The sequence below is a fragment of the Megalobrama amblycephala genome, linkage group LG12 (genome assembly GCF_018812025.1).
Source record: "Megalobrama amblycephala isolate DHTTF-2021 linkage group LG12, ASM1881202v1, whole genome shotgun sequence".
NCBI classification, from domain to species: Eukaryota; Metazoa; Chordata; class Actinopteri; order Cypriniformes; family Xenocyprididae; genus Megalobrama; species Megalobrama amblycephala.
The window spans coordinates 15517445-15543255 of record NC_063055.1 but is presented as its reverse complement, the minus strand read 5'-3'; the positions used below and the strand labels follow the sequence as shown (position 1 = coordinate 15543255).

At 37.3% G+C, this 25811-nt stretch overlaps 2 protein-coding genes across 5 annotated transcripts; one reads left to right on the top strand and one right to left on the bottom strand.

Annotated features, from left to right (window-relative positions):
* Positions 1-5616: 5616 nt before the first annotated feature.
* LOC125280594 (H-2 class II histocompatibility antigen, A-Q alpha chain-like) lies at positions 5617-7882 on the top strand. Its single transcript, XM_048211237.1, has 4 exons — positions 5617-5830; positions 6039-6302; positions 6481-6762; positions 6843-7882. Exons 1-4 carry the CDS (start codon positions 5767-5769, stop codon positions 6962-6964), a joined length of 732 nt encoding a protein of 243 aa, XP_048067194.1. The 5' UTR covers positions 5617-5766; the 3' UTR covers positions 6965-7882.
* A 1213-nt stretch (positions 7883-9095) lies between these two features.
* LOC125279444 (rano class II histocompatibility antigen, A beta chain-like) lies at positions 9096-21819 on the bottom strand. 4 transcript variants are annotated; one of them, XM_048209120.1, is made up of 8 exons: positions 21442-21819; positions 20927-21196; positions 20564-20845; positions 19993-20106; positions 10347-10610; positions 9924-10205; positions 9723-9836; positions 9185-9616 (listed from the first exon to the last, which is right to left on the bottom strand). In XM_048209120.1, exons 1-8 carry the CDS (start codon positions 21494-21496, stop codon positions 9552-9554), a joined length of 1446 nt encoding a protein of 481 aa, XP_048065077.1. In that variant the 5' UTR covers positions 21497-21819; the 3' UTR covers positions 9185-9551. The 4 variants fall into 4 exon arrangements, with proteins under 4 accessions (XP_048065081.1, XP_048065079.1, XP_048065077.1 ...); XM_048209122.1 differs by lacking the exon at positions 20927-21196 and having other exon boundaries at positions 9181-9616; XM_048209121.1 differs by lacking the exon at positions 10347-10610 and having other exon boundaries at positions 9195-9616; positions 21442-21816.
* Positions 21820-25811: the final 3992 nt, after the last annotated feature.

Below are 25811 nucleotides of genomic sequence, written 5' to 3'. Positions count from 1 at the left end.
TCCTCTGGTTCTGATGAAATGACAAAGCTGCTTATTTTCAGCTTTTAACTTTTTATTAAATTGTGTTTAGTGATCGTGCAGCCCATTTTGGTATTTTGCTGAGGCCCATGGTGGTCCTGGACCTCTGGTTGAGAACCATTACAATACAGTAAACTTATACAGACTGCTGACTCTATAATTTCTTGTGACAGTGTAGAAAGATTCAGAAAAGAGACATCACTCAGACTTTATACATTAGCAAAATTATACATTCATATAATGATCTGCTTGATAAATCCTATAAACAGATATAGTCAGTTCAGTGAATATGTTGTCTCTTGAACTGTTTTAACTCTTTAAGCCATTGTAGATTTATATGGTTGAATAAAATGTTGCATTAGAATAATCTACTTTGTGTCTGTTATGTTATGAAAGTTTTTCCTTTCAGTGTCATGGGAGATTGTGTCTTAAACACATGAGACTCCTAGTGCTATTGACACAGCTTAGGACTCAAAATTCCCTAAGTTTTCACTTTCCTGTTGAGACAAAGCACATCTAGCATGTAAAAGTTAATTATTAAAAAAAAAGGGCTAACAAAGACCTTTGTCTGGTAAATGAGAAGAAGTACATGAAAATAACAATAAAACAGATGAATGGCATTTACAGGTCAAAGGAAGCTGACTGCAAGGGAGCAGAACAATCATATGGATACACTCAAGCTGTCATCACTTTGTCATTAATCAAAGCACTTAAGTTTTTGACTGTACTAAAGCATAAAAATACCATAATAAATGTGCAGATATTTAGGAAACATGCTGAGTTCACATACTTGTTTCTCTGAAAACCAATGCTACAGCCTGCTATTTTACTTTTAAATGTGCGTTCTGTGTCAGAATGTAGTGTGTGTGTACATTTAACAAAGATCTTCAAAAAGAGTTTATCAAGTTATTATGCTCAGTAAGTTGTGAAAATGAACTCAAATGTGTTGTCACTCTGAATAACAAACCAAAAGCGATCTATCAGACAGCACACAATCCCGAATTCAGTTCTCTTTGCGCCTGAATGGTCAAATACAGACACAGATGTCAAAATGACCTTCATGTGGAGTATCTTACGTAAATACAGTCGGTTATGGCTAATGTGCAGCTTGGTGAAAACCGAATGGAGATTTGTGTCATTATATTAGATCCTAGCATTCGGTCTTAAAGTGACAGCAGCCTAAAATACCAGTCTGTGTAATATGTTACTCAAACAATATGTTACTCAAACAATAGATGTTAAATAAATGTATGCATAAATAAACCTACTATACCTGACTTTTTTAAAATTTATTTTCTAACTATTGTATTGTTTGTAGTTTGCTTCTTTCTTTTTTATATAACAAAAAATACAATAAATATCTGATATACACCATTATCATGAAATAAGATTTCTCATATAAAATTTGGTGGGGGGGGATTCCATGTCCATCCTGTCCCGTATTCCACCATGAGAAATCTGTTCACCCTTTTGATAACCATTTTATATTCTAATAGCTGAACACATCAGACACACTTTTGGCAGAATTAAAAAAATGACATTTCTGTCATTAATTACTTATCCTCATGTCATTCTTGAGAACCCGTAATTCTTCTTCGGAACACATATTAAGATATTTTTGATGAAATCCGAGAGGTTTTTTATCCCCCATAGAAATCAACATAAATACCACATCCAAGTTCCATTAAAGTCATCGTTAAAATAGTCAATGTGACTACAGTGGTTCAACCTTAATGTTATGAAGTGACGAGAATACTTTTTTTTGCACAAAAACAAAACAAAAATTAAAGCTGCAAGCAGCAATGAAAGGGCCCTTGCACCTGTGTCACCGCCACTCGGTAGCTTTAGGAAAACAGAGCACGGTGGGCAATATGCATTTACACGGTGTTTGCCATGCTTGTATTATGTTCATGACAGCACCAGTGTTGCCGCTGCAGTGGACATCAGTACTAGTCGTTGGCACGACTTCCACCATTAACTGCACAACACAGTCAGGCTTGCCACCGATTGCAACATTATGCATAGTGTCTGGTCACCAGCCTCATGCTGTGGATGTCTCATGTCTCGGTTTAAACTCTGCTAGGCAAAAGGGCCGTCGCCTATCCATGCACCTGGGGTGCTGAATGGCTGCTGTTGATGCAGTCTGGAGACAAGCGCAACATGAATGCTGGCAGTGAGTGTATGGTTAATCCAGGATGCATGCGAGACCACTGTCATTTACTCTGCGATGTGTTTGCAGTAGCCCATACTTGTGCAACTTGCTCTATAGCCGCTATGCTGCTGAGCCTATGAGGTCTCTGTTGCATGAAGCACTTTTAGCTGAGGTCAACAGCTTGACTTGCAGCAGATCTGGACCTTTATTATCAACATGGCGGGATCGATGCAGTGTTGAGAAACAGACTTGAAAGGGAATGTCTCCGGTTACCTAACGCAACATCAGTTCCCTGAGAAGACGGAACGAGACACTGCATATGCTGCCGTGTTACTTATCTCAGAGTCTTTGTCGGCAGCACTCTGCTTCAGTCCAAGATTCTGAGGCAATGGCCTTCAGCGCCACCCTATAGAGCTTCGGATATCCTTTATTAAAGGCCTTTATTAACCCCCTGGAGTCGAATGGGTTACTTTGATTATAGATGGATGCATTTTTTGTGTTTTTGTTTTAAAACTGGCACCCCATTCACAACCATAAACCTTGGAGGACTAAGGATATTTTTAAATATATCTCTGATTGTGTTCATCTGAAAGAAGATAGTCATATACACCTAGGATGGCTTGAGGGTGAGTAATTCATGGGATAATTTTAATTTTTGGGTGAACTATCCATTTAACTTCAATGTAATTATTGACTGATGCCATAAACCCAACAGTTTAACAACAGTAAGACTTTCTTCTTCTCTGTAGTGAAACCCAGAGTCAGACTCATGAGGAAGACACTCACAGACTCTCAAGGGCTTCAGATCAGTTGTCTGGCCACTGGTTTTTACCCCGTCACATTAACCTGACTCTGAGATGATCAGCTTGTTGATGATGATCAGATCACAGGAGGAGAGATTCTTCACAACGGAAACAGAACTTACCAGATGAGGAAGAGTTTGGTGATCAGCGCAGATTAAGCCTGTTTTTCATTGTTGTTATTGTTTTGTTTGTCCAAGTTTATTATTCTGCTGTTCTGTACTGTACATGCAGAACAACTTTACCTTTAGAAAATTGTGATATCTATTGGAGAAAAGCATTTGCTGCAAATATGAAAATGACCATTCAAAGACATGTTTGATTAAAGCGAATATGGGTAGAAATCTTTACTGCCCGAGTACTAAAGGTATACATGTGAATTAAACGTAGCACAATGGCCTTCATCATCACAGTGTGCTAATGCCTATCTAGTGCGAGGGATTCATCAATATGCTGAGGACTGTTGGGACACTTCAGGCACAGGATGGTTCTGTCTGGAGAGACAGAGTCGTTTACACTTCAATGACACATCTGTACTATTTGCTTCATATGACACATATGCTTTCAACTACATACTGTTTATCTCCTAGTGTTTTCTAACATGTAACTATGTCATGTTTGGTCTCATCTGACAGCTTATAAACTGAACTGATGGTAGTGTACTACCACTACCATGTACAAATATTCAACAATGTTTCCCTACAGGTCTGCAAGAAATAATTTGGATATTTCTTTGACAAACAAATGCTTAAACATATTAGAACCTCAAAATTTCCAGTTCACCCCAAAATTAAAGAAACTCACTTTACAATATTATATGATATTTACCCTTCTGGAGAGTTTCTAAGGGTTAGATTTAATTTTGAAATGATATTATGTAAATTTTGTAACTCATCTCCAGATAATACATAGCATTTTTTTTTTTTTTTTTTTTGCTTGCAAATATTCTAGTGTCTTCTGGGACAATTGAGGGAATCAGTGTTGCATCTAGACATCCAGGTTCTGACATCATCCATAGGAAGGTGCTTAATTTACAGAATAATCATATGGACAGAACGTAAGCATCATATGAATCAGAACTATGGTTTCTGTCATAGCAGATCACTTGATTATTGCAGCAGTTATGAAATTACATTATTTATGATATGAAAATATTTGAGTCAGGTTGACTTTGTGAACACAAAAAGCACTCTGCATCAATGGGGCTTTTGCATCTTTCATAACAGTCATTTGTTATTCAAATGAAACATAGGTAATTTGATGTCAACAGTATTTGTTAATCAAATGCACGTTGTCATCTTACATGTCTGAAATAAAGCAGACAAAATTATTGCTTACGCATATTACAATACTGTAGTGCATTTTGGCTGATGTACTCATGTCTTAAGTAAAAGTTTAAAAGATACCTTAAAGCAAAAATGACTCCATTACAAGTTATAAGTAATCATTTTCAATACCATGCAAGTACAATATTTTAACAGATTTTAACAGTATGTATGTATTATACTAATACATAAAATAAGTCTCAGTTGAGCTTATGTCCTCAAAAAGAGCATAAGTAAATCAATATTCTTCAAAAAAGATTTCTTCAATGCAGTGAATAAGTAAACAATGTTAAGTGATAATTATTATAAATCACAGATTATTGTACAATTAAATTATCAAAAAATGTAAAACAATAACAGTGTTTGTGAAACAAAGTTATTCTTGAATTTTGAACTTTTAAAGCCTGTGAATTGCAGGTTCTGAAAATGGCCTGACTGAATCAGTGGATAAGCAGGAAGTGATGATTTACTCTACTGCAGTTTTCACAATGAAATAGCTGCATACATGGACTTACAAGATCAGATGTGAACGTTTATAGTACATGACTTAATGGACATCACTACATTCACCATAGATACAGTTATCATTAATAATCTAACAAGCTTTTGCAGACAGTTTTTGGATCACAAACTCCCTTAATGCATCTGAATCACTTTATAACACACACAGTAATTTTAATTGTCGATTATTGAGTGACATTATTTGAATGAAAAAATGGCATTTAAGTCATAATAAATAAAATAATATTTAATATATGTATTAAATTAATCTGAAAAAAATTTGTGAAAAAAATTGTGCTTTGAAAGTTATAAAATGTATTGATTAATGCTGTTTTACCAATTGATGTTTTTCTTTTTTGGATACATTTACACACTACCACAAGACAGACTGTTCTTTGCTGTACACAAAAATTTAGTCTGGTTTCAAAGTTAACAGATTGAATATGGTCACCATCACAGTACTAAAGGAACAGTAATCTGCTACTGAATATGAATAGCGTCATCTTTGATTGTAAGGGACATGTATCAACATAGGTTTAACATTTTTTCAGAAAATCTGCAACTGTAAGCAGGTAGGTTAAGAAAAGTGGTTAACGTCCATGTACAAAGATTTTAAATGAAGCAGCGGCCATCCAAATCCACAGTATAAAAAGCAGAAGTCAAAGTGATAACAGGAAGTTCTGCTCCAGTCCAGAAACTGTCAATTTGAGTGTTTCTCTAGTTCTCCCTAAAGGCGGTTCTATGCAGACTCAAGACTGACTGTTATAATGAGTGAGAGAGAGGTGACAGTGACCTCTGGAGGTTAAGAAGATCACTCTCAGTTTGGTGGATAACAGAATAGCAGGCTTGTCCCATTCTGCCACTCGGATCATATCATTACCAGAATGTCAAGTTCATGACTGACGGCAGAACATACTGAATTTGTCTTTAGGTGGAAGGATCCAACACCAACTCACTACTGTAAACAAACATGATTGGAACATTTTGCGGAATAATATTTTTCATTGCCTATTTGCCGTATACTGAAGGCCAAAGTAAGTAAAAGTTTTAATATAAATTATACAACTTTGAACTAATGATGTTTTAAAATGTAACTGATTAATTATATATTTTTTCTGATATACATAATACTGCTAAAGCTTGAGTTGTTTATTATGTTTATAGTAAAGACATAAGGATTACTTAATTAAAAATCTTTTCTAGATGATATGTAACAAATCTTTTAAATTCTGAAATCTGTAGGTTATCATGAATTTGGCATGATTGAAACATGCAGTGGATCAGCTGGTGCTAATGAAGTTCTCTACATTTATGAAACTGAAGTGGTTGCATACATGGATACAGAAGAGGCAAAACTAGTTATCACAGTACCTGATATCGTATATAGTATTTTTGACTTTGATAAATTCAACCAAGAAGATATTGACCCCGCTCATACTGGATCAACATCTTTGTGCAAAGAGACTTATTTCAGGATCCTCTCTCTTAATATATCTGAACCTCTTGGTGAGTTGACTTTTTTTTTTTTTACTTAAGTTACCATCTAAAGACAATAGGGATTAAACATTTAACTTTGTCAATTTAATAAGAAGGGTCTGAAATATCCAAACATTTTGGTATAGCCACATTACAAATACAGAGACTGAGGATTAAATTATTTTAAAAAAAATTACATATCTTTCAGAACCTCCCTGGACCTCAATTTACACCAGGAATGATGTGAAATTACATGTCAATAACACCCTGATTTGCCTTGTTTCTGGATTCTACCCTCCACCGGTCAGAGTCTCATGGACTAAGAACGATGTGGATGTGACAGATAGATCAACAGTCAGCAGATATTACCCAAACAATGATATGACACTGAATATATTTTCTCGACTGAGTTTCATTCCAGAGGAAGGAGACATTTACAGCTGTTCTGTGGAGCACAAAGCCCTTCAACAACCTCAAACCAGAACATGGGGTGGGTATTTATTATTATTCACATCTAATTCCTTTTAGAAACACATGATGAATTTAACAAACATTTTTGTGTCTGTGCAGATGTAGAGATAAAGGAGCCCAGCATCGGTCCATCAGTGTTCTGTGGAGTTGGTCTGGCTCTTGGGCTGCTGGGTTTGGCCACTGGAGTCTTTTTCATTGCCAAAGAGAAAAAATGGATATAGTTATACTGACGCACTAAGAGTGCCACATTTGTTGTTAGTTGTGTTGTTGTGCACAGATCCCCTGCAAATTTGCATTGCAAAATATATGAAAAAATACTTTATCTTCCACTTGTTTTGATAGATAATCCAGATCTGCCTCATAAACGGAAGCTTAGTTTAAGTAAAAACATATTACTACTCATCTTTCAGTAATACTTTTTGCTTTGTGTGTGTATGTGAATTGAAAATAATGTTATTAAATGTGTTGATTAATACTATACGATCAGCTGATATATTTATTTTATTTTGGTCTTTCGTTGATACTATACCATTCTTCAGTATGCAAATAGTCAGCCTGGATTTACACGGTTATGTTCAGTTCAGTTCCGCTTCTGTCATGTCTGCATTCTCATTTGTTTATGGCTACTCAATTGTTAACGTTTAGGTGACTAGAGCTGGGAAATCTTCAAAAGACCAAAATATATAAGTGTGATTGTATACTATAGGCTGCTGTTCTGTTTTGTTTTCTGCCTGTCCTGGTTATTATGTTATTATGTCATATTTTGTTTATTGTTGTAATTAACTTTTGTCCTTGTTAGGTGTTGTGGTATGGTTTATGGGATGCTGATACATTTCTTAAGTGCTGCTTTTCTTGGCCAGAGATCATTTTAAAAAAAGTCTCAATATAGCTTCCCCTGGTTAAATAAAGGAAATAATAAATAATAATAAAAATGTAAATCACTGATGAAAAGTAAAAAGGCCTGTTTTACACAGTCGACACAAACAGAGTGTATAGGTGCTATTAATTAACACTTAACAGTAAGTTTGGTTGGTCATTAAAGTTTTCATTTCAAATAAAATTTCATTATAGTAGGCCTATTGTAATAATTTTACAAATGTATATTTTTTAACGTCTTAAAAATTTTTTTTAAATGAACATTAAAGGGTTAGTTCACCCAAAAATGAAAATTATGTCATTAATTACTCACCCTCATGTCGTTCCAAACGTGTACGACCTTTATTTATCTTCAGAACACGAATTAAAATATTTTTGATAAAATCCGATGGCTCAGTGAGGCCTGCATTGCCAGCAATAACACTCCCTTTTTCAGTGGCATCGCTAGCGATTTTGGGCCCTATGAAAGAATAAGGGGTTTGGGCCCCTACCACACCCATTCCAAAATCTTTGTATGCAATTTAATAATAATGACCTATCACATTTGCTATTGCTTTTGACCACTTGGTATCAGTATTTAGTCAGAGACCTATGGCTGTAGCTAGCACTAGCAGATTATTAATTATGCAAATGTTAATGTAATAGAAAAATACAGTACAGTAATCAAATATTCATGTTCATACATTCTTAAAGGACAAAACCAATTGTTTAGTCAAAAATTCAAGAAGGTCCGTATTTTTAAAGCTCTTTCTAACTTGTACTCAGCCTTAAAATAACAGTTCTTGCAATTGTTAACTATAGCATTTGTTACAATAAGGATATAATTACAGGTAAGACCATTTTTTCTTTCTTTCTTTTTATAGCATTTGTTATGAAAATAGCTACACAGTTAGAAACAATAGCTAGGCCTACAACATGCCACAGCTGTAATATAAATCTTTAGTGAAAAATATATTCCCTTAACAGATTAGCCTATCTATACATAATAATAAATACACAATAAATACAGTAGACCTTGATAAATTCTAGTAAATGTGATTCAAAACACTGAGTCATGAAGCTTTGAATCATTAGTTTCAAATCAGTGGTTCAGAGTGCCAAAATCACATGATTTCAGTGTGTTGAAACTTCAATAGTTAATGCGAGTGAATCACCACTGAATCAAAACAAATGATTCGTTAAAATTCGAAGCTTCATGAAGCAGTGTTTTGAATCGCCCATAGCTAGATATTGTTGAATAAAGTCACTATTTTGTTAATTTTGGCACACAAAAAGTATTCTAGTCTCTTTATAATATTAAGGTTGAACCACTGAAGTCACATGAACTGTTTTAAATATGTTCTTAGTAGCTTTCTGGGAATTGAAAAAGGGAGTGTTATTGCAGGCCTTACTGAGCCATTTTATCAAAAATATCTTAATTTGTGTTCTGAAGATGAACGAAGGTCTTGCGGATTTGCCACGACATGAGGGTGAGTAATTAATGACAGAATTTTCATTTTTGGGTGATTTAACCCATTAAATGGACTATCTGCCTTTGACATCATAGCACATGCAATGGCAAGATGGGCTCAAATGTGTGAAATGTTTTAAAATATTGAGAAATCCAGTCACACCAGTTTACTGGCTATTTAATTAGATGAATACGATATATGCAGCTGCATATACTTTTACTAAAAATGTAATAAAGCAGTCCACAAATTTGCAAAAGTTTTTAAATGCGAATCTTAGGGACTCAGAAGACACAAAATTGAGAATCATAAGCCAAGCAGAAAATCAATAACCAAAGAGAGGTGACAGTGAAGAGTTTATGTAATTGACTACTTAATAAACATGGACAATCAGAAGATGTGGCGCAGGTGACAGATGCCTGATTGTTGTCGTACAGTCCTCATGATGGATCTCTCGAGATGTTGCAGTCCCAGATGTTGTGACTTACTGCTGTTCATCACCGTCCATTGTTTGCAGTGGAAGCAAACAAACTGGAAGTCTATAAAAGCCTGTAGACAGCATGAAAACAATACATTTCCAGTTGATAATGACAAGGAAGGTCAATTTTCTTCATACTACCAGCACACCAAATGTGTCTTCATTATAAATACCAACCTGTTTGTTTTCTTTTATGGTAAATCAGTCCTCCGGCTGCCATCACGACCCCCATCACCAGCCCCACAGCCCCAAGAATTATCTTAGACCTTTCAGACTCAGATAGAGAAGGATCTGTAAAAATGAAAGGAAATTCATAAAACTGTCCTGCGGGCAACAAACTGATTTCTAACACTAAATCAGTTATAACTCTGTTCTGACCCCAGTGATAGACCATGGGTCTATGAAAGCTGGCGTGCTCCACCACACAGGAGATCTTCTCTCCAGGTTTGGGAAAGTATTCCAGGTGGGAGTGAATCTGGTAGTACCAGTCTCCATCATCCAGCTCCTCTGTGGAGGTCACATCAGCTGTCACCTCTTTATCATCTCTCATCCACGTCAGCTTGATGGGTTTGGGGTAGAAGTCATAGGCACTGCACACCAGAACAGCTTTCTGATTCCCATTAGCTTCCCTATCCAGCCGGATAATGACTTCTGGTGGTGCTGTGTAAGTGGAAAGAGTTAGATGTGTTTTCTTATTTAATTAAGTTAAAAACCAAAATATAAGGTTTTTATTCTAATAAAATAATATCTTACATCTTTAATTTAAGCATGTGTAGTGAATAAGTAGAAAATGTCTTTCACCTGTCAACCCTAAATTAAGGATTACATCTCCAATTTTTTTGCATCGGTCCAGCACAAATTCTTGATGTGCGGGTAAAAGCGTATTATTATTATACTCTTCTGCCAGTTTCTCTCCAAATTCAGTGAAACCAACAGCCTTATTCTCGGTGCTGTTATATCTCAAATATTTAATCATGTTGTAGTTGACCGAGAAGATAAATTCAGTGTTTTGTTGAGTGTCAGGTACTCGACAGAGAACATGGAGATATCCATAATTTCCCTGTACTAAAGTAGAGAAAGGAAAGAAATTAGAGAAAATAAGAGGATACTAAAAGCAAGCTTGTCAGAAAGAGTAATAATGAAAAAGAAGTGTGATTTTTGTAAACTCTACATTAACTTTGAATATTGCAGTTGTTGAGGAAATTATTCAAGAATTGTTTAGTTATTATTCAAGATTTGTTTAGTTCCGATAATGCAACATGATTATTAAAAGTGATTCTTAGACAAAAAAAAAAAAAAAAAAATCTGCATTATTTAATTTCGAGAACTAGGAGCAATAAGGAGCTTTTAGCCTGGTTTTAGTTATGTTCAGTTCAGTTCAGCTTCTGTCATGTCAGTATAGCTGGAAATCTTCCAAACCAAGAAAGCAAGACCAAAATGTAAATCACTGATGATAACATAAAAAGGCCTGTTTCTGCATTATTTAATTTTTGAGAACTTAGGAGCAAAATCAACACAAGGCATTTTGCAAATAATAATAAAAAGAATTTAAACGTACCTGCTTTAAATAAAGTATACAAAAACACAAGATTGTACTGCATTTCTGAAGTCCTGCTGCTATGTGTAGTTGTGACTTTGAATACAGTGTGCTGCATACATGGACTTAGAAAAGGCAAAACCAGTTTTCATACTAACAGTGTATGCTAAATTTAGCTTAGATTTCCCCTGCATAATGTTAACCCCACTGATGCTGTATTGTATGCTCCAAAACTGAAACTTTTGGTAAGCTGTAATTTTTTACTCAACTCTATCTTAAACTAATTTGATGTAAACATTTGAACTTTTCAATTCAATAAGAAGGATCTGAAATGTGCAAACATTTTGGTACAAATACAGAGAATTGGGATTAAATAGGTTTTTAAATCTTTTAGAATCCCTGGACTTCAGTTTATCCCAGAAACTATGTGAAATTAATAATATGTCAGTACCCTGATTGTCCTCTTTCTGGATTCGTCCCTTCACCTGTCAGAGTCTCGTGGACTAAGAACAATGTGAATGTGACAGATGGATCAATAGTCAGCAGATATTTCCCCAACAAAAATGGGACACTGAATGTATTTTCATACCTGAGCTTAATTCCAGAAAACTGTGACATTTACAGCTGATCTGTGGAGCCCAAAGCCCTTTAACAACCTCAAACCAGAACATGGAAATAGTTATACTGACACAATGCCATAGTTGTCATTAGTTGTGCTGTTGTTCCCATACAAATTTGCATTGCAAAATACATGACAGAAATACTGAATCTTCTGTATACTGTATCTTATCTAGATCAAATCTGACTAATTATGATGATATTTGTCTGTGCTATTCCTAAGAAATCATCTCAACATAGTTGGTGCTTCCCAATTCTTATTTGTGCATCCTCATTTCCTTTCCTCGCGTCTCAACTCCACCCCCTGTGGGATGTTAGTGAGTGATGCAAGGAAAGAAAACGAGGATGGAGGAATCGAAGGAAATGTTATTTGTATATTGGGATATTCATGATCACTGAAGCGTCACTTCACAGCATCATCACAGCTGCACTCGATGGATCTGCCCTTATGTTGATGAAGTTTGGTAAGAAACAACTTGTAAACACTCCCTGCGTTCCATTCGTAAGGGCTCATCCCTATGCCCTAATCCCTTCAAAGGGTTTACCCTCCGGAGTGAGAGCTTCGAAGGGATGAAGGGTGTAGCGGTCAAAAAACTCTGCATCATCTTAACGAGACAATCAACGAGGCGCCTTCGTCTTTTTTTCCCCCCTGGTTTACTCTTTGTATCATTTACTGTAGTAACATTATAAGGTTGCCTACTGCTGGTCTTTTACATTAAATATAATGTATATTGGGTACATGTATTTTAAACATTTGAATGGACTGATAAAAGGAGCTGTAAAGTTTTTTTTTTGTTATTTTGACCATAATAATGTACCAAATCTAACACGTATAAATATTACAGTAGTATAGAAAAATACTTTACATACATTTATAGGTAAAATCGAACTCCGAGCCTCCTGTACCTATTCTGTGAAGTCAAAGAACTTCCCTGTGCAAAGGATCATGGGGCCCAGAAGTGTCCATCAGTTGTACTCTTCTGCCTTGTCCAAATACCTACACTTGCGATCTTGCCACTTGAGAGCTCGTGCACGCGACAGGAAGTAAGTGCGCAAGACTGTCCAGTGTCTTAAAAATGCCCAAGTGCAGTTCCCTTAATGCACACTAAACCCACACTACCTTGAATACCGCTTCTGAGCGGTATTCGAGGCTAGCGTATCCCATCACGCATTATGTTCGGGAACTCACATGCACTGAAATCACGAGATGTCAAGGAAAACATAAGACTGTAAGTTAAATTAATTATATACATATAATAAAGTAGTAAAATATAAAGTATCACACATTTTATTGATGCAAAGATGAGTGGGCTATGTGTATTTTGTACAACTGTTTTTTATCACTTAAAGAAGCACCACAATTTTAAAATAGTGTCTTATGTTAGTTGCATAGCGACCACTGAACAGACATTTAGAAGTGCATTTTAAAATGCAAAGTACTGAAAATAATAATAATAATAATAAAGCTGTAAACGCTTGCATTTTTTGCAAGATTGTAAGTGTGTCCCATCGGGCAATCAAAAGTTCTTCACACACTTGCAGTCTTCACGCCCACTTGAACACTAGAGCCAAATACAGGAAATACGTCATGTAAATAGACAAGTGGTCAAGTGCAAAGACCGCAAGTGTGGGTATTTGGACAAGGCTTTCGAAATCCTTCATTCCGAAGGGCCCTTTGAAGTGGCCATTTTTCGGTTTGGAAAGACCCTTCAATATGGCGGCCATGATTGTTTTTACCACGAAGTGCCCTTCAGAGGGTGATATATCCCGTTTGGAACACACCGAGTATCACACATTTATCTTAGAAATGCCATTCAGTGAGTGTCCACACAGCTTGTTAGTTCGCTAGAGAATAACTCTTTCACTACATATACACTATATTATTTATCTCACCTGTCTTGATTATTTAATGTATATGTTTAATGTATGTAAGGGGGGGCTGGGGGGGGCGGCCCTCGAATGCCCCACCACCACGCCAACACTGATTACAGCATTAGCAGAGATAGATTTTTTTATCCTTAAGTAAATTTTAATTATAATTTAATTTATTTAAAGAGAGAGACACAATTTGTTCACTAAACCACTGTTAAAAAAAAAAAAAAAAAACATAAAAAATAAATGTTTAGTTTTCTGCCTCCTGCTGTACCGAATCCTTAGGCTACCGAACTGTGACTTCAATACCGAGGTAGTAACCATCATTTTTGTGTACCTTTACACTAATATTGAAAAATATTTTCATACAGTTATCCTTTCATGGTCATATTGATGAGATATCAATGTCAGATTGTAGGTAAACTTAATCAACTTAATGATCGAGTTTTGTTTCTATAAAACAAATCAACAGAGGTCATTTGACAGACTGGCAGCAAAAAAAAAAAAAAAAAAAAAATATAGCTGCAAGCAGCGATTACGGGGCCAAGCAAAAAGCGGCACAACAAGCCAGCCAAGATGGCTGGGAGCATCAGACCAGCTGCGACAGTAAGCAATTAAAGACCTATTAGGATCATTTTAGGCAAAAGAGCTGAAAAATGATATAGAGTCAATAATAAAGATTTAATGGTTTAGCACTTTGACTAATAGGTGGCGCTGTGACCAAATTAATGTGGTATAGTCAGAGTGAGGTAACAATGACACTCGCTAAGGATATGACTCCCGTGAAAATAAGTCAACCAGATCAAAAGTTATAAGCATATGAAAAAAAAACACTAGGTGGCGCTGGTTTGAAACTCCTCAGGCTCCTTCGGGACCTTGTGCTGATGACTCATACCGAGTTTCGTAACAATACGCTAATGCGTTCATAAAATACAGCATTTTTGCACAAAATTCAAAATGGCCGACAGCCAAAATGGCTAATATGGGAAAATTGGATATCATTCGACTCGGCATGATGCCCCTAATCTAAAAAGACCAAATTTATGATTTTTGGACAAACATATTTTAAGCTATAAGCAAAAATAATGGCTATTTTGGCTTTTCTGATTCTCCAGACCAGTAGGTGGTGTTGCGACGAAACTCAGCATGTAGCCTCTGGTCTTGCTTGGGATGATTTGTACGAAGCTTGGTGTAAATATGATAAATCATTGCAGAGATACAGCCATGAGTCCAAACTGGGTGCTCTGCGTTAAATTAATTTGCGTGTTTTTTGAGAATGGTTGAGTTTATCAAAAAGCTTTTGATAACATTTTGCCAGAATGGTCTGAAGATGATCTGGTTCAATTTTCATGATAATCAGACCAACAGCCTAGGACGAGTTCGAAAAAGTAGGTTTTTCGCAAAATTCAAAATGGCGGACAAACCATAAGTCGAAACCTAGCGTGTTAGGTATCGTTAGACTCAGCAGGGATTCAGGAGTCTAAAGTCATGACTCTTTTGAAAATAAGTTGACCACACCCATATTGATAAGCATTTGAATATTTGATTTTACCACTAGGTGGCGCTGCTCGTTCAGGGCATCGTGCTGAAGACCCATACCGAGTTTTGTGACGATATGCTAATGCGTTCATAAAATACAGCATGTTAGCACAAAATTCAAAATGGCCGACGGCCAAAATGGCTGATATGGTAATAATGGATATCATTCAACTCGGAATGATGCCCTGAATCTGACGTAACCACATTTATGATTTATGGACAAACCATTCAGAAGTTATTAGCATAAATATCCATTTTTCATATCTCTGGACCAGTAGGTGGCACTGTGCCGAAACACTGCATGTTGCCTCAAGTCATGCTTGTGATGACATGTACAAAGTTTGGTCAGAATACGATAAATTGTTTTGAAGATATAGCCTTAAGTGTGATTTTGCGAGCTTTCGGTCGAATTCTTTTGTGCCCTATTCGAGAACGGATGGATCTATCGAAAAGCTTTTGCTAACTTTTTGCAGTCATGGTCTGAAGATGATCTGGTTCAATTTTTGTGAAAATCGGAGTAATGCCCTAGGAGGAGTTCGAAAAAGTAGGTTTTTCGGAAAAATCAAAATGGCGGGAAAATTTTCATGACGGAAAATGACGTCATATGGTGAAGCCAAGGAATCAGGGGACAAAAGAATTTTGTTTCTAGCCCTTACGGTTCAAAAGTTATTAACATAAACAGAAGTTCAACTTTGCACAGCTGGTGGCGCTAGAGGGATTGAGTTAGAGACACCAAATTAGCTATGGACATAGTTCAGACTGTCCTTTATCAGTGTGCCAAATTACATAACTTTTTACCATACGGTTCTATGGGCTGCCATAGACTCCAAGAGCGGAAGAATAATAAATATAGCTGCAAGCAGCAATTACGGGGCCAAGCACAAAAACGGCACAAGAAGCCAGACAACATGGCTGGGAGCATCAGACCAACAGCAGCAGTGAGCAATTAGAAAAATAAAGTTATTAGAATTTTTGTCAAGTTTGTTATAACTTTTGACCACAAGGTGGTGCTGGTCCAAAACTTCTCAGGCTCTTTCAGGGCATTGTCCTGATGACCCATACCAAATTTATGAATTTTGGTCAAACCCATCAGAAGTTATAAGCAAAAATAGCCATTTTTCATATCTCCACTCCAGTAGGTGGTGCTGCGCCGAAACACTGTATGATGCCTAAGGTCATGCTTGTGATGACACGTACCAAGTTTGGTCTGAATATGATAAAGCATTGCAGAGATACAGCTTCAAGAGTCGTTTTTGCATCATGCCTCAAATTCTTTGCTCTGGTATACGAAAACGGTTAGACATATCGACTTGAAATCCATAACTTTTTGTCGGCATGGTCTGAAAATGACACGGTTCAATTTTGGTGAAAATCGGACCAACGGTCTAGGAGGAGTTCGAAAAAGTAGGTTTTTAAAGAAAAACAATATGGCGGACAGGAAGTTTAGCTGACTATAGCAAATTTAATATCTATGTTCTCAGCATGACCCAAGGAATCTACTGAGACCAGTTTCATTACAATCGGTTAATATAGTCAAAAGTTATTAGCAGTTTTGTAAATTTTGTTATAACTTTTGACCACAAGGTGGCGCTGGTCCGAAACTTCTCAGGCTCCTTCAGGACATTGTGCTGATGACCCATACCGAGTTTCATAACGATACGCTAATGCGTTCGTAAAATACAGCATTTTAGCACAAAATTCAAAATGGCCGACAGCCAAAATGTCCGATATAGGAAAATTTGATATCATTCGACTCGGCATGATGATTCATGATTTTTGGCCAAACCCATCAGAAGTTATAAGTAAAAATAGCCATTTTTCATATCTCCGCACCACTAGGTGGCGCTGCGCCGAAACGCTGCATGTTGCCTCAGGTCATGCTTGTGATGACAGTTACCAAGTTTGGTCTGAATACGATAAAGCGTTGCGGAGATACAGCCTTATGTCTATTTTCGCAAGCACTACGTACAATTCGTTTGCGTGTTTTTCGAAAATGGTTTGAGAAATCAACTTGAATTCCGTAACTTTTTGTCGGCATGGTCTGAAGATGATCTGGTTCAATTTTCGTGAAAATTGGAGTAACGGCCTAGGAGGAGTTCGAAAAAGTACGTTTTTCAGAAAATTCAAAATGGCGGAAAAATTTTCATGACGGAAAATGACGTATGGTGCATATGGTGCAATCGATTCGTCTTGACCCAAGGAATCAGAGGAAAAAAGAATTTTGTTTCTAGCCCTTATGGTTCAAAAGTTATTAACATAAACATAAGTGCAACTTTGGACAGCTGGTGGCGCTAGAGGGATTGAGTTAGAGACTCCAAATTTGGTATGGACAAAGGTCAGACTGTCCTCTAACTGTGTGCCAAATTTCACAACTTTCCTGCAAGCGGTTCTATGGGCTGCCATAGACTTCAAGAGCGGAAGAAGAAGCGGAAGAATAATAATAAGCGTACGGAACGCCAACAATAACAATAGGTGCCTAAGCACCTTCGGTGCTTGGCCCCTAAAAACACTGAGCACTCCACTTTAACATGTGCTTCGCTTAATCACTCGCTTTTTCGACCTTTATATTCTTAGGTATCTTAGGTATACTGCTGCCATCTACAGGACAATAATAGGAATAACAACTGATCACCAGAGTGTGAAGGTTTGGCAGGTTCGCAGCAGCAGTTACTCCTGCTGACACATGTTGTGTATTCTTCCAAACAATATTTGCAAATATATTTACTGTATTTATATGTGACCTGATCCAGCAAAATGAGTCACAGTGACCCAAATTTCAAAATTGAGATTTTGGTATCAGCGGAAAGATGAGACAATAAGCTTTAAAATAATTTTTCTTTTTTTATTTGACATGGAATAACTCAGGAACACAATAAGATCGCTAAAAAACTTTTTTGGTGATGCTCTCCTATATGTGAGCTGCATCTGGTTCAAATTTCGTGGCGATATTATAAAGAATAGTTTGAAAAATTGTTGTTCATTTTTTTCCGCCGCCAAGTGGCGCCAACGGGCGGTAAACTCCGGTTTAGAGGTGCTTCTCAGCACTCGTTAGGAGTTTTTCAAAATGGTTAGATGCATTAAAAAGATGAGATTCTAAGCTTTAAAATGATATCTTTTTTTTGTTATTCCACGTTGGAAAACAAACATGGATGGGTCCGAGATCATTGGATACACACTGCATCCAGGAGAGATGATAGACATGTTTTTAGCCAAGTATGTTAAATCATTTCGTGAGTAATATCTTGTGATCAACGCAATATATTATATTGATTTTGGATTCATTTTAATCTTGAGAATCTGCTTTAAATATTGATGTGCGATTTTTATGATCTGTGCATTTTTCATGAAGTTATGAGCACGTGAAATACATACTTGTATTCAGTTAGCTGCTGTGCTATTTTTGTTGTAAACGCATATTTCTCAGACTCATTAGAGGATGAAAATAACGCAACAGAAGCATGTTGGAGGCTTGATATGAAAGTTTATAGTCTTTGGTTTTGTATGCAAAAAGAATTTTTGTGCTACCTATATGGATTCAATTTTTATTGGCTTTTAAAGAGAGACACGCAAATGGGAGTTTTATTTTATAAGGCGCGCTAGTCTGACAGGAGGATGGCTGGACCGATCGCGTGCCTGTCAGTCGAAACCGGGCTTCCCATTGTTAAAAATCAGATGTTTAGGTCAGCTTTTTGATTGGTTCTATACAACGTGTAACACCATATTTGTAAAGCAGAGATAATGACGTTTCAGGGGATACTGGGAAATGCTCATAAGTGACGAGAGGAGTTGAGAAGTTAATTTCCAGCTAATTTAGTGAAACCATGTCAAATTTAATAGCCATTTAAATACCTTTACTCGATTATCTGGACTACGAAACTTTGGGAGATTATTTTTGAAAGTCTGTTCTTTGAAATTAGCTTAAAAAAAAAATCGATTTTTTCATTGTTTTTCCACATTATCGGCCCATATCTTAAAATAGAACGTTGCGACTTCCGACTCATTTCGCCAGATCGGGTCACATATTTTTTAAAAAAAAAATATTTATTAACTTTTATATAAGATATGATCTAACTGTTGCCTACCATTGAATTTCATTGCTTCTTTATATTTATTTATTTTACTTCCTTTTTTCTGGGGAAAGAATACGTAAGAGGAATGTATGCATTACAGAGATACAAATATTACAAATAGTACATTCATAATATGTATTTAGAGTTAAAAACACCTGATTATCAGACTTTATCTTGAAAATTGATAGCAGCTGCATTTAAATGTAACCTGATTTACAGAATTCTGATTTTTCCCCCAGCTGTCATTGGTGGTGAAAGATTTAGAATAGAGCCACTGTACTTTTGATCCATGATATAAATATCCGAATGAGATTATCCATAAAGCAATATATCAATTTATCTTCACTGAGATGTCATACACTCTAGGTTGTAGACAGAATATGAATCAACATGAAACGTGGATTTAATTGAATTAACCTTTACCAAAAAAAATGCAATTATAGAACAAACCACAGAGGAGAACTTCTCTCTCTTTGATTAATCAATAAAACAGTTGTGTACACCGGCATTGCAGTTGAACTAGTTGTGTTTGGTGTCTCTGAAGATCTTATGGAAGGTTCATGTCTTTCATAAGCTGATACATAGTCTGTTACTCATTATTCACTCTTAATTGCCGCTGAGTGTCAGCAGAGGTGCAGAACATCTGATGTATTGACTTCCAGCTCATATGATGTGTGCTTGTAAATGAAGGAACATGAACATAAAGTCATAAGTATTTTACAACATAATAAAAGTGGAGACACCATGATATTTCTAATGCCTTATTGCAATTTTGTTTTGAAAATGTGTATGTGAGTGTTTGTAAACCAACCTGTGTGTTTTCTTTTGTAGCAGATCAGTCCTCCTGCTGCCATAATCACCCCCAAAACCACCCCTGCAGCACCAGTTATCATCTTATTTCTGTCAGACTCTGAGAGAGATGAATCTGCAAAATAAAATAAAACTGTGCTGGAATATTCTATGGTTTGTTAAGCGTTGAGATAAAATTGCAGTTGATAACCAGCAACTCAATGAGTCACTTGAGAGTTTCACTTTTAAAAAATAAAATAGGAATGAATTAACAAATGTATTTTTTTTTTTTTTCATGTTGATTTATCTGATTTTAGGAATCCTAAGAATAAATTCAAAAGACTTTCAAAAGGAGGCATCAAAATAAAATAAAAACTGAGAACCACTGAACTATAATATAGTGATGCTGGCCTAAACAAGATTCCTCTGTGGTTGATTAAATTGTTTAGGTTATGAAGCAAACAAAATGGTTTCCTCTTTTTCAGATGAAAACAAAAAGGGAACAACAGAACAAACAGACATAGCAGAAACTATAGTTTGGTTTCTGTGGTCATCAGTCTCAGTGTATTTTATAGTATCAACTCTGTTCTTACCCCAGTGATAGATCATGGGTCTATGAGAGCTGGCGTGCTCCACCACACAGGAGATCTTCTCTCCAGGTTTGGGAAAGTATTCCAGGTGGGAGTGAATCTGGTAGTACCAGTCTCCATCAGCCAGCTCCTCAGTGGAGGTCACATCAGCTGTCATCTCTTTATCATCTCTCATCCACGTCAGTTTGATGGGTTTGGGGTAGAAGTCATAGGCACTGCAGATCAACATGGCTGGACTTTTACCACTGGCCTGTCTTACTGACCGGATGATGACTTCTGGTTTCACTGTAGACATTATGAGGTTCATTTTGTGTTTTGATTCACATGTGTGGTTTCAAAAAGTTTTTAGTGTTCAATGCATCTCACCTGTTTGTTCTACCATAGGGAGGAATTGCTGCCCAAAGTACTTGCATTTGCCATTAGTTATCTCTGCCTCCTTATGTAGCCACTCAGGTTTTTTATTAAAATCATCCGCCCATTTCATCGCATATTCAGTGTAAGCAACAACTTTATTTTCAGTACTGTTGAATCTCAGCAATTCAGTTTTGTCAAACTTAAATGAGTAGATAATCTCAACATTTTTTAGAGAACCATGTACACGACAGAGAATTAGGAAGAAGGCATAATGTCCATGAACTAAAAAACAAGCAGCCAACAAAACTTTTGAAAGTTTATTAATAATAATAATATGTAATAATAGAATAATAATACATATTCTGATACAGTCTGTTTAACTTTGCAAAATCACAAATATTTCTAAACTAAAAAATTCAGAGTAAAGATAATTGTATCTATAATTTCAATTTAAACGGCATTTTTCGTAAAAAGAAATTTAATGTAGAACAATATTAAATTGCTATATTAAAGTCAGATTAGCTTACCTGTTTCAAACAAAACATGCAACAAGACCAGGTGTGTCACAATATCATACCGCATTTTGCATTCAGTGTTGTTTTATTGGCATAGAGATGGAATGAGCACTAAAGCGTAAACAGTAAATGTCATAAATTAATGCCAGCCCAGTTTGGCATCTCAACTCATCAAACTGGAAAATCAAGCTTATGACTGACCCACAAAATAACATGTGATTGAGTAACTTACACTGGGACATTTTTCATAAGAGCTGAGCTACAAAAACTGAAGTGAAAGTTCTGTGGATATTTGCTGGCAGATGGGCATTGTTCATAAAGTAACTGTTCATTCATTTGACTTTAATAGTTTTTGTTATTTGTGTTTTTCTGACTGAAGACTGAGATTTTAGGTCACCCTCTCACAAAAAAAGAAATATGTGTCTAAAATGTGGAATGTTTCTGTTCTTGCCCCAGTACTTTACATCATGATCACAATGTGCTCATTTGTTTCTATAGTTACCCATTGATTTCTTAAGTTGCCTTTGTAAGCTTTGTGTATTTAAGCCCCATGTTTCAGTTACTCCTGAGGCCAGTTGCATAAACTTAGTCACTATATTAAGACTGTGTCTTAAGAACTAGTTTGACCAAATTGCAGTTAACCAAGACATAATCAATGTTACTTTTTTAATTCAAATTACACCAATCTACCTTTTTATGTAACGGACTTACATTATTAGGACCACTCTTCATGAAAAACATTAGTGTCTTAACTTTTAAGACTAGTCTAAGTGGTTTATGCAACCGGCCCGGAAAAAGTACATTTTTAAAGAAAAACAATATGGCGGACAGGAAGTTCAGCCGACTATGGCAAGTTTGATATCTGTGTTCTCGGCATGACCCAAGGAATCAATTGAGACCAGTTTCATTAGAATCAGTTAAAATAGTCAAAAGTTATTAGTATTTTGGTAAATTTTGTTATAACTTTTGACCACAAGGTGGTACTGGTCTGAAACATCTCAGGCTCCTTCAGGGCATTGTCTTGATGACCCATACCGAGTCTCGTAACGATCTGCTAATGCGTTCGTAAAATACAGCATTTTAGCATAAAATTAAAAATGTCCGACAGTCAAATGTCCGATATGGGAAAATTGGATATCATTCGACTCGGCATGATGCCCCGAATTCAACGAGACCAAATTAATGATTTTTGGACAAACCCATCAGAAGTTATAAGCAAAAATAGCCATTTTTCACTACTGCGCCAAAACGCTGCATGATTACTCAGGTCATGCTTGTGATGACATGTACCAAGATTGGTCTGAATACAATAAAGCATTGCGGAGATACAGCCTTAAGTCTATTTTCAAAAGCACTTCGTACAATTCGTTCGCGTGTTTTTCAAAAACGGTTTGAGGAATCGACTTGAATTCCATAACTTTTTGTTGGCATGGTCTGAAGATGATCAGGTTCAATTTTCGTGAAAATCGGAGTAACGGCCTAGGAGGAGTTCGAAAAAGTAGGTTTTTCAGAAAATTCAAAATGGCCGAAAAAATTTCATGACGGAAAATGACGTCATAGGATGCATTCGATTCGACTTGAGCCAAAGAATCAGAGGAAAACAGAATTTTGTTTCTAGCCCTTACGGTTCAAAAGTTATTAAACATAAGTGCAACTTTGGACAGCTGGTGGCGCTAGAGGGATTGAGTTAGAGACTCCAAATTTGCTATGGTCAAAGGTCTGAATGTTCTATAACTGTGTGCCAAATTTCACAACTTTTTACCATATGATTCTATGGGCTGCCATAGAGCGGAAGAAACAGAATGATAATAATAGGAACGCCAACGGATACAATAGGTGCCTACGCACCTTCGGTGCTTGGCCCCTAATAAAGGTGACTTGACTTGATTTAGGCCGGACCCAACATGAAGATGTGATGCTGAAGCAGAATAAATCTCTCACTGACTCTGAACTTTGTTTTGTTTTTTTGTTTTTTTGTGTGTACTGTATCATGCTTTTCATTTAGAGTTTTCTTTGACCTTTTAGTCATTTGCATTTAGACTGCTGTATGTTTGCAGTTTGTAAGTACTGTATATACAGACATTCAGTACTATATAATATTGAATATAATACTGTACTTGCAGTACATACAGTATACTTTAAATTCACATTACTTGTGATTTCTATACATTTTATGTAATGGCAAAATGTGTTTACTGTGTTACAATATACTTTTTTTCTGTAACCTCATGTTCTGGATGTTGTGTTTTCCATTTTTTAATGTAGTGTCTAATGAATGATCTGCAGTGTTTATATATTGTGTAATGTGTGTATGATCTGAAGGCTTTGTTTGATTTTGCCATAAGAGTCTGAGGTTTTGTGAAACTAGTTTGAAGACTTGGATTTGTGTTTAATGTTGAAGTATGAGTAATGTTGAGAAAATGAGTGATGGTTAATAAGTAATGTGTTTTAGCAATTGTGAAATACTGTATAACATTATGATAAATATAATATTAAATGACGTGATAAACGCCATTTAAAAAAAAAAAATTTGAGTTTCCGCCAAAATCAGTATTGTATCTGGTCAGTATTGAAAAGTCATTTATTAATTTTGCGCAAAATGCGATATCCGTCGTGTTATTCTGTAATGTTTTCTCCCTTTCTTTCCAAAACGCGACAAATGCCAGTCTCCTTTTTCTGCAGAACGCAATATATCCGCTCAACCAATCACAGTGCACCATTCCACCCACTGTAAACAGTGAAGGCTTTTTCTAATGGTTCATACTGGTAGAAATAATGTATGAATTATTCATTGTTAACAAAATTACTGAGGAAAATGTTCGCTGACAGCTATCTCAGCATGCAGAAAATATGTTCGGCTGATGCATATGTGTGTTACGGTTGCTGGTATACAAAGTACACGACGAGGAGATAGAGTAACTATAAGTCTTTACTTGAAGAGAAACAGGAATACAAAGGAACATACACCAACATAACATGAACAATACCGGACAACACAAGACTAGAAACACAGGGTATATATACAAGGGACTAACAAAGGAACTAATCAAGGTGATGGGATGATTAACAAGACACAGGTGAATCAACTAAACTAATTAACACAACGGGGAAACTAGGTCACGGGCAAACAGAAACATGGGGCTCTGTAACAGTTCGCCCCCTCCCGAATAGGCGCGTCCTCGCGCCGTAAGAGTACAGAGGAGGGAGGGAGGGGGTTCTGGAGGAGGGTGGAGAAAACACAAACAACCAAAAGAAAAGAGTCCATGAAAAACAACAATGACAGTCCAAGGGGGGGTGGAGGGTGGGAGAAGCCAAGGGGAAGCCAGGAGCAGGAGGAGCCAGATGTTACCCCAGAAGCCAGCCAGGACGAGGCCCCAGGGTAACGTCGCAGGTGGGAGGAGCCATGGTGGAGTCGGCTTGAGGGCAGACGACACCCTGGGGACGACCAACGGAGATGCAGCTGGAGACCCAGGTGTAACTGTAGAGCCGACGAGCCCCCGCGCAGCCGATGGTCCTGGAGACCGAGGAGGAGCCGTGGTGACGAGCGTCCAAGGAGGAGGCGGACAACCAGAGGGCAGAGGCTGAGCCGGTGGGACCGAGGATGTAGGCGGAGCTGAAGGGAAGGAGGAGCCAGACGGAGCCGTAGGTGAAGGCAGGTGGACGACAGACCAAGGCGGAGCCGGAAAGACGAGGGAGCCCGGAGAAGCCGTATGGCTGATGGTGTCCGGTGGAGCCGAGGGAGGGAGGAGCCAGGGTGACGCCGAAGTGTCGACGGGCCGAGGTGGAGCAGGGGGCGTGGAGGCTGGAAGTGGAGGCAGGGGATCCTCTTGAGTGGATGTAGTGGAGGACCTGAAGATGCTCGACATCCCCACCTGGCATGTGGGAGATGTCGAGCAGCTGAAGGGCAGAGGTGATGGTGGGGCTGAGGAACTGGCTGTGAGACTAGGTGACGGAGGAGGCGGGAGAGGGAGGCTGGGTGGGCTGACAGGGAACTCAGAAGACGGAGAACTGGAGAACACTGGAGAAAGGTCCTCATGGAGCTCAGGAGATTCATTAAAAACAGGGAAATCAGGGGAATGGGAAATAACCTCTCCGAAAAAATCAATTAGATCGACCATAAAAATGTCTTTCAGTTCCTCAGCGTATTTGCCAGTGCCAGTCCATTTACCCATCGTGGTGGTGTTGTGGGCGGAGCCTTCCTCCCAGCCCTCAAGCTCCACAAGCACTCCCTTGACGTCGGATGATGTCACCGGCTCGCGCACCTGGTCAGATCCTTGATGTGAGGTTGGCTCCGGGGCGATGTTACCGTCCGATCCCTTCCTCGGTCCAGGCTCATCCATCCCGGCAGGCTGACCTCCTCGGTCTGCGGTGGGCACGTGAGA

What these genes read in the sequence shown, in the direction of transcription:
- LOC125279444 (XM_048209120.1), bottom strand. Translation starts at nt 21,496, where the DNA reads ATGCGGTATGATATTGTGACACACCTGGTCTTGTTGCATGTTTTGTTT. An exon ending in CCCTATGGTAGAACAAACAG is followed by an intron (nt 20,846 to 20,926) that starts GTGAGATGCATT and finishes TAATGTCTACAG; the next exon opens with TGAAACCAGAAGTCATCATC. An exon ending in CCATAAAAGAAAACAAACAG is followed by an intron (nt 9,617 to 9,722) that starts GTTGGTATTTAT and finishes TGCTGTCTACAG; the next exon opens with GCTTTTATAGACTTCCAGTT.
- LOC125280594 (XM_048211237.1), top strand. Translation starts at nt 5,767, where the DNA reads ATGATTGGAACATTTTGCGGAATAATATTTTTCATTGCCTATTTGCCG. An exon ending in GCCGTATACTGAAGGCCAAA is followed by an intron (nt 5,831 to 6,038) that starts GTAAGTAAAAGT and finishes TGAAATCTGTAG; the next exon opens with GTTATCATGAATTTGGCATG. An exon ending in ACCTCAAACCAGAACATGGG is followed by an intron (nt 6,763 to 6,842) that starts GTGGGTATTTAT and finishes GTGTCTGTGCAG; the next exon opens with ATGTAGAGATAAAGGAGCCC.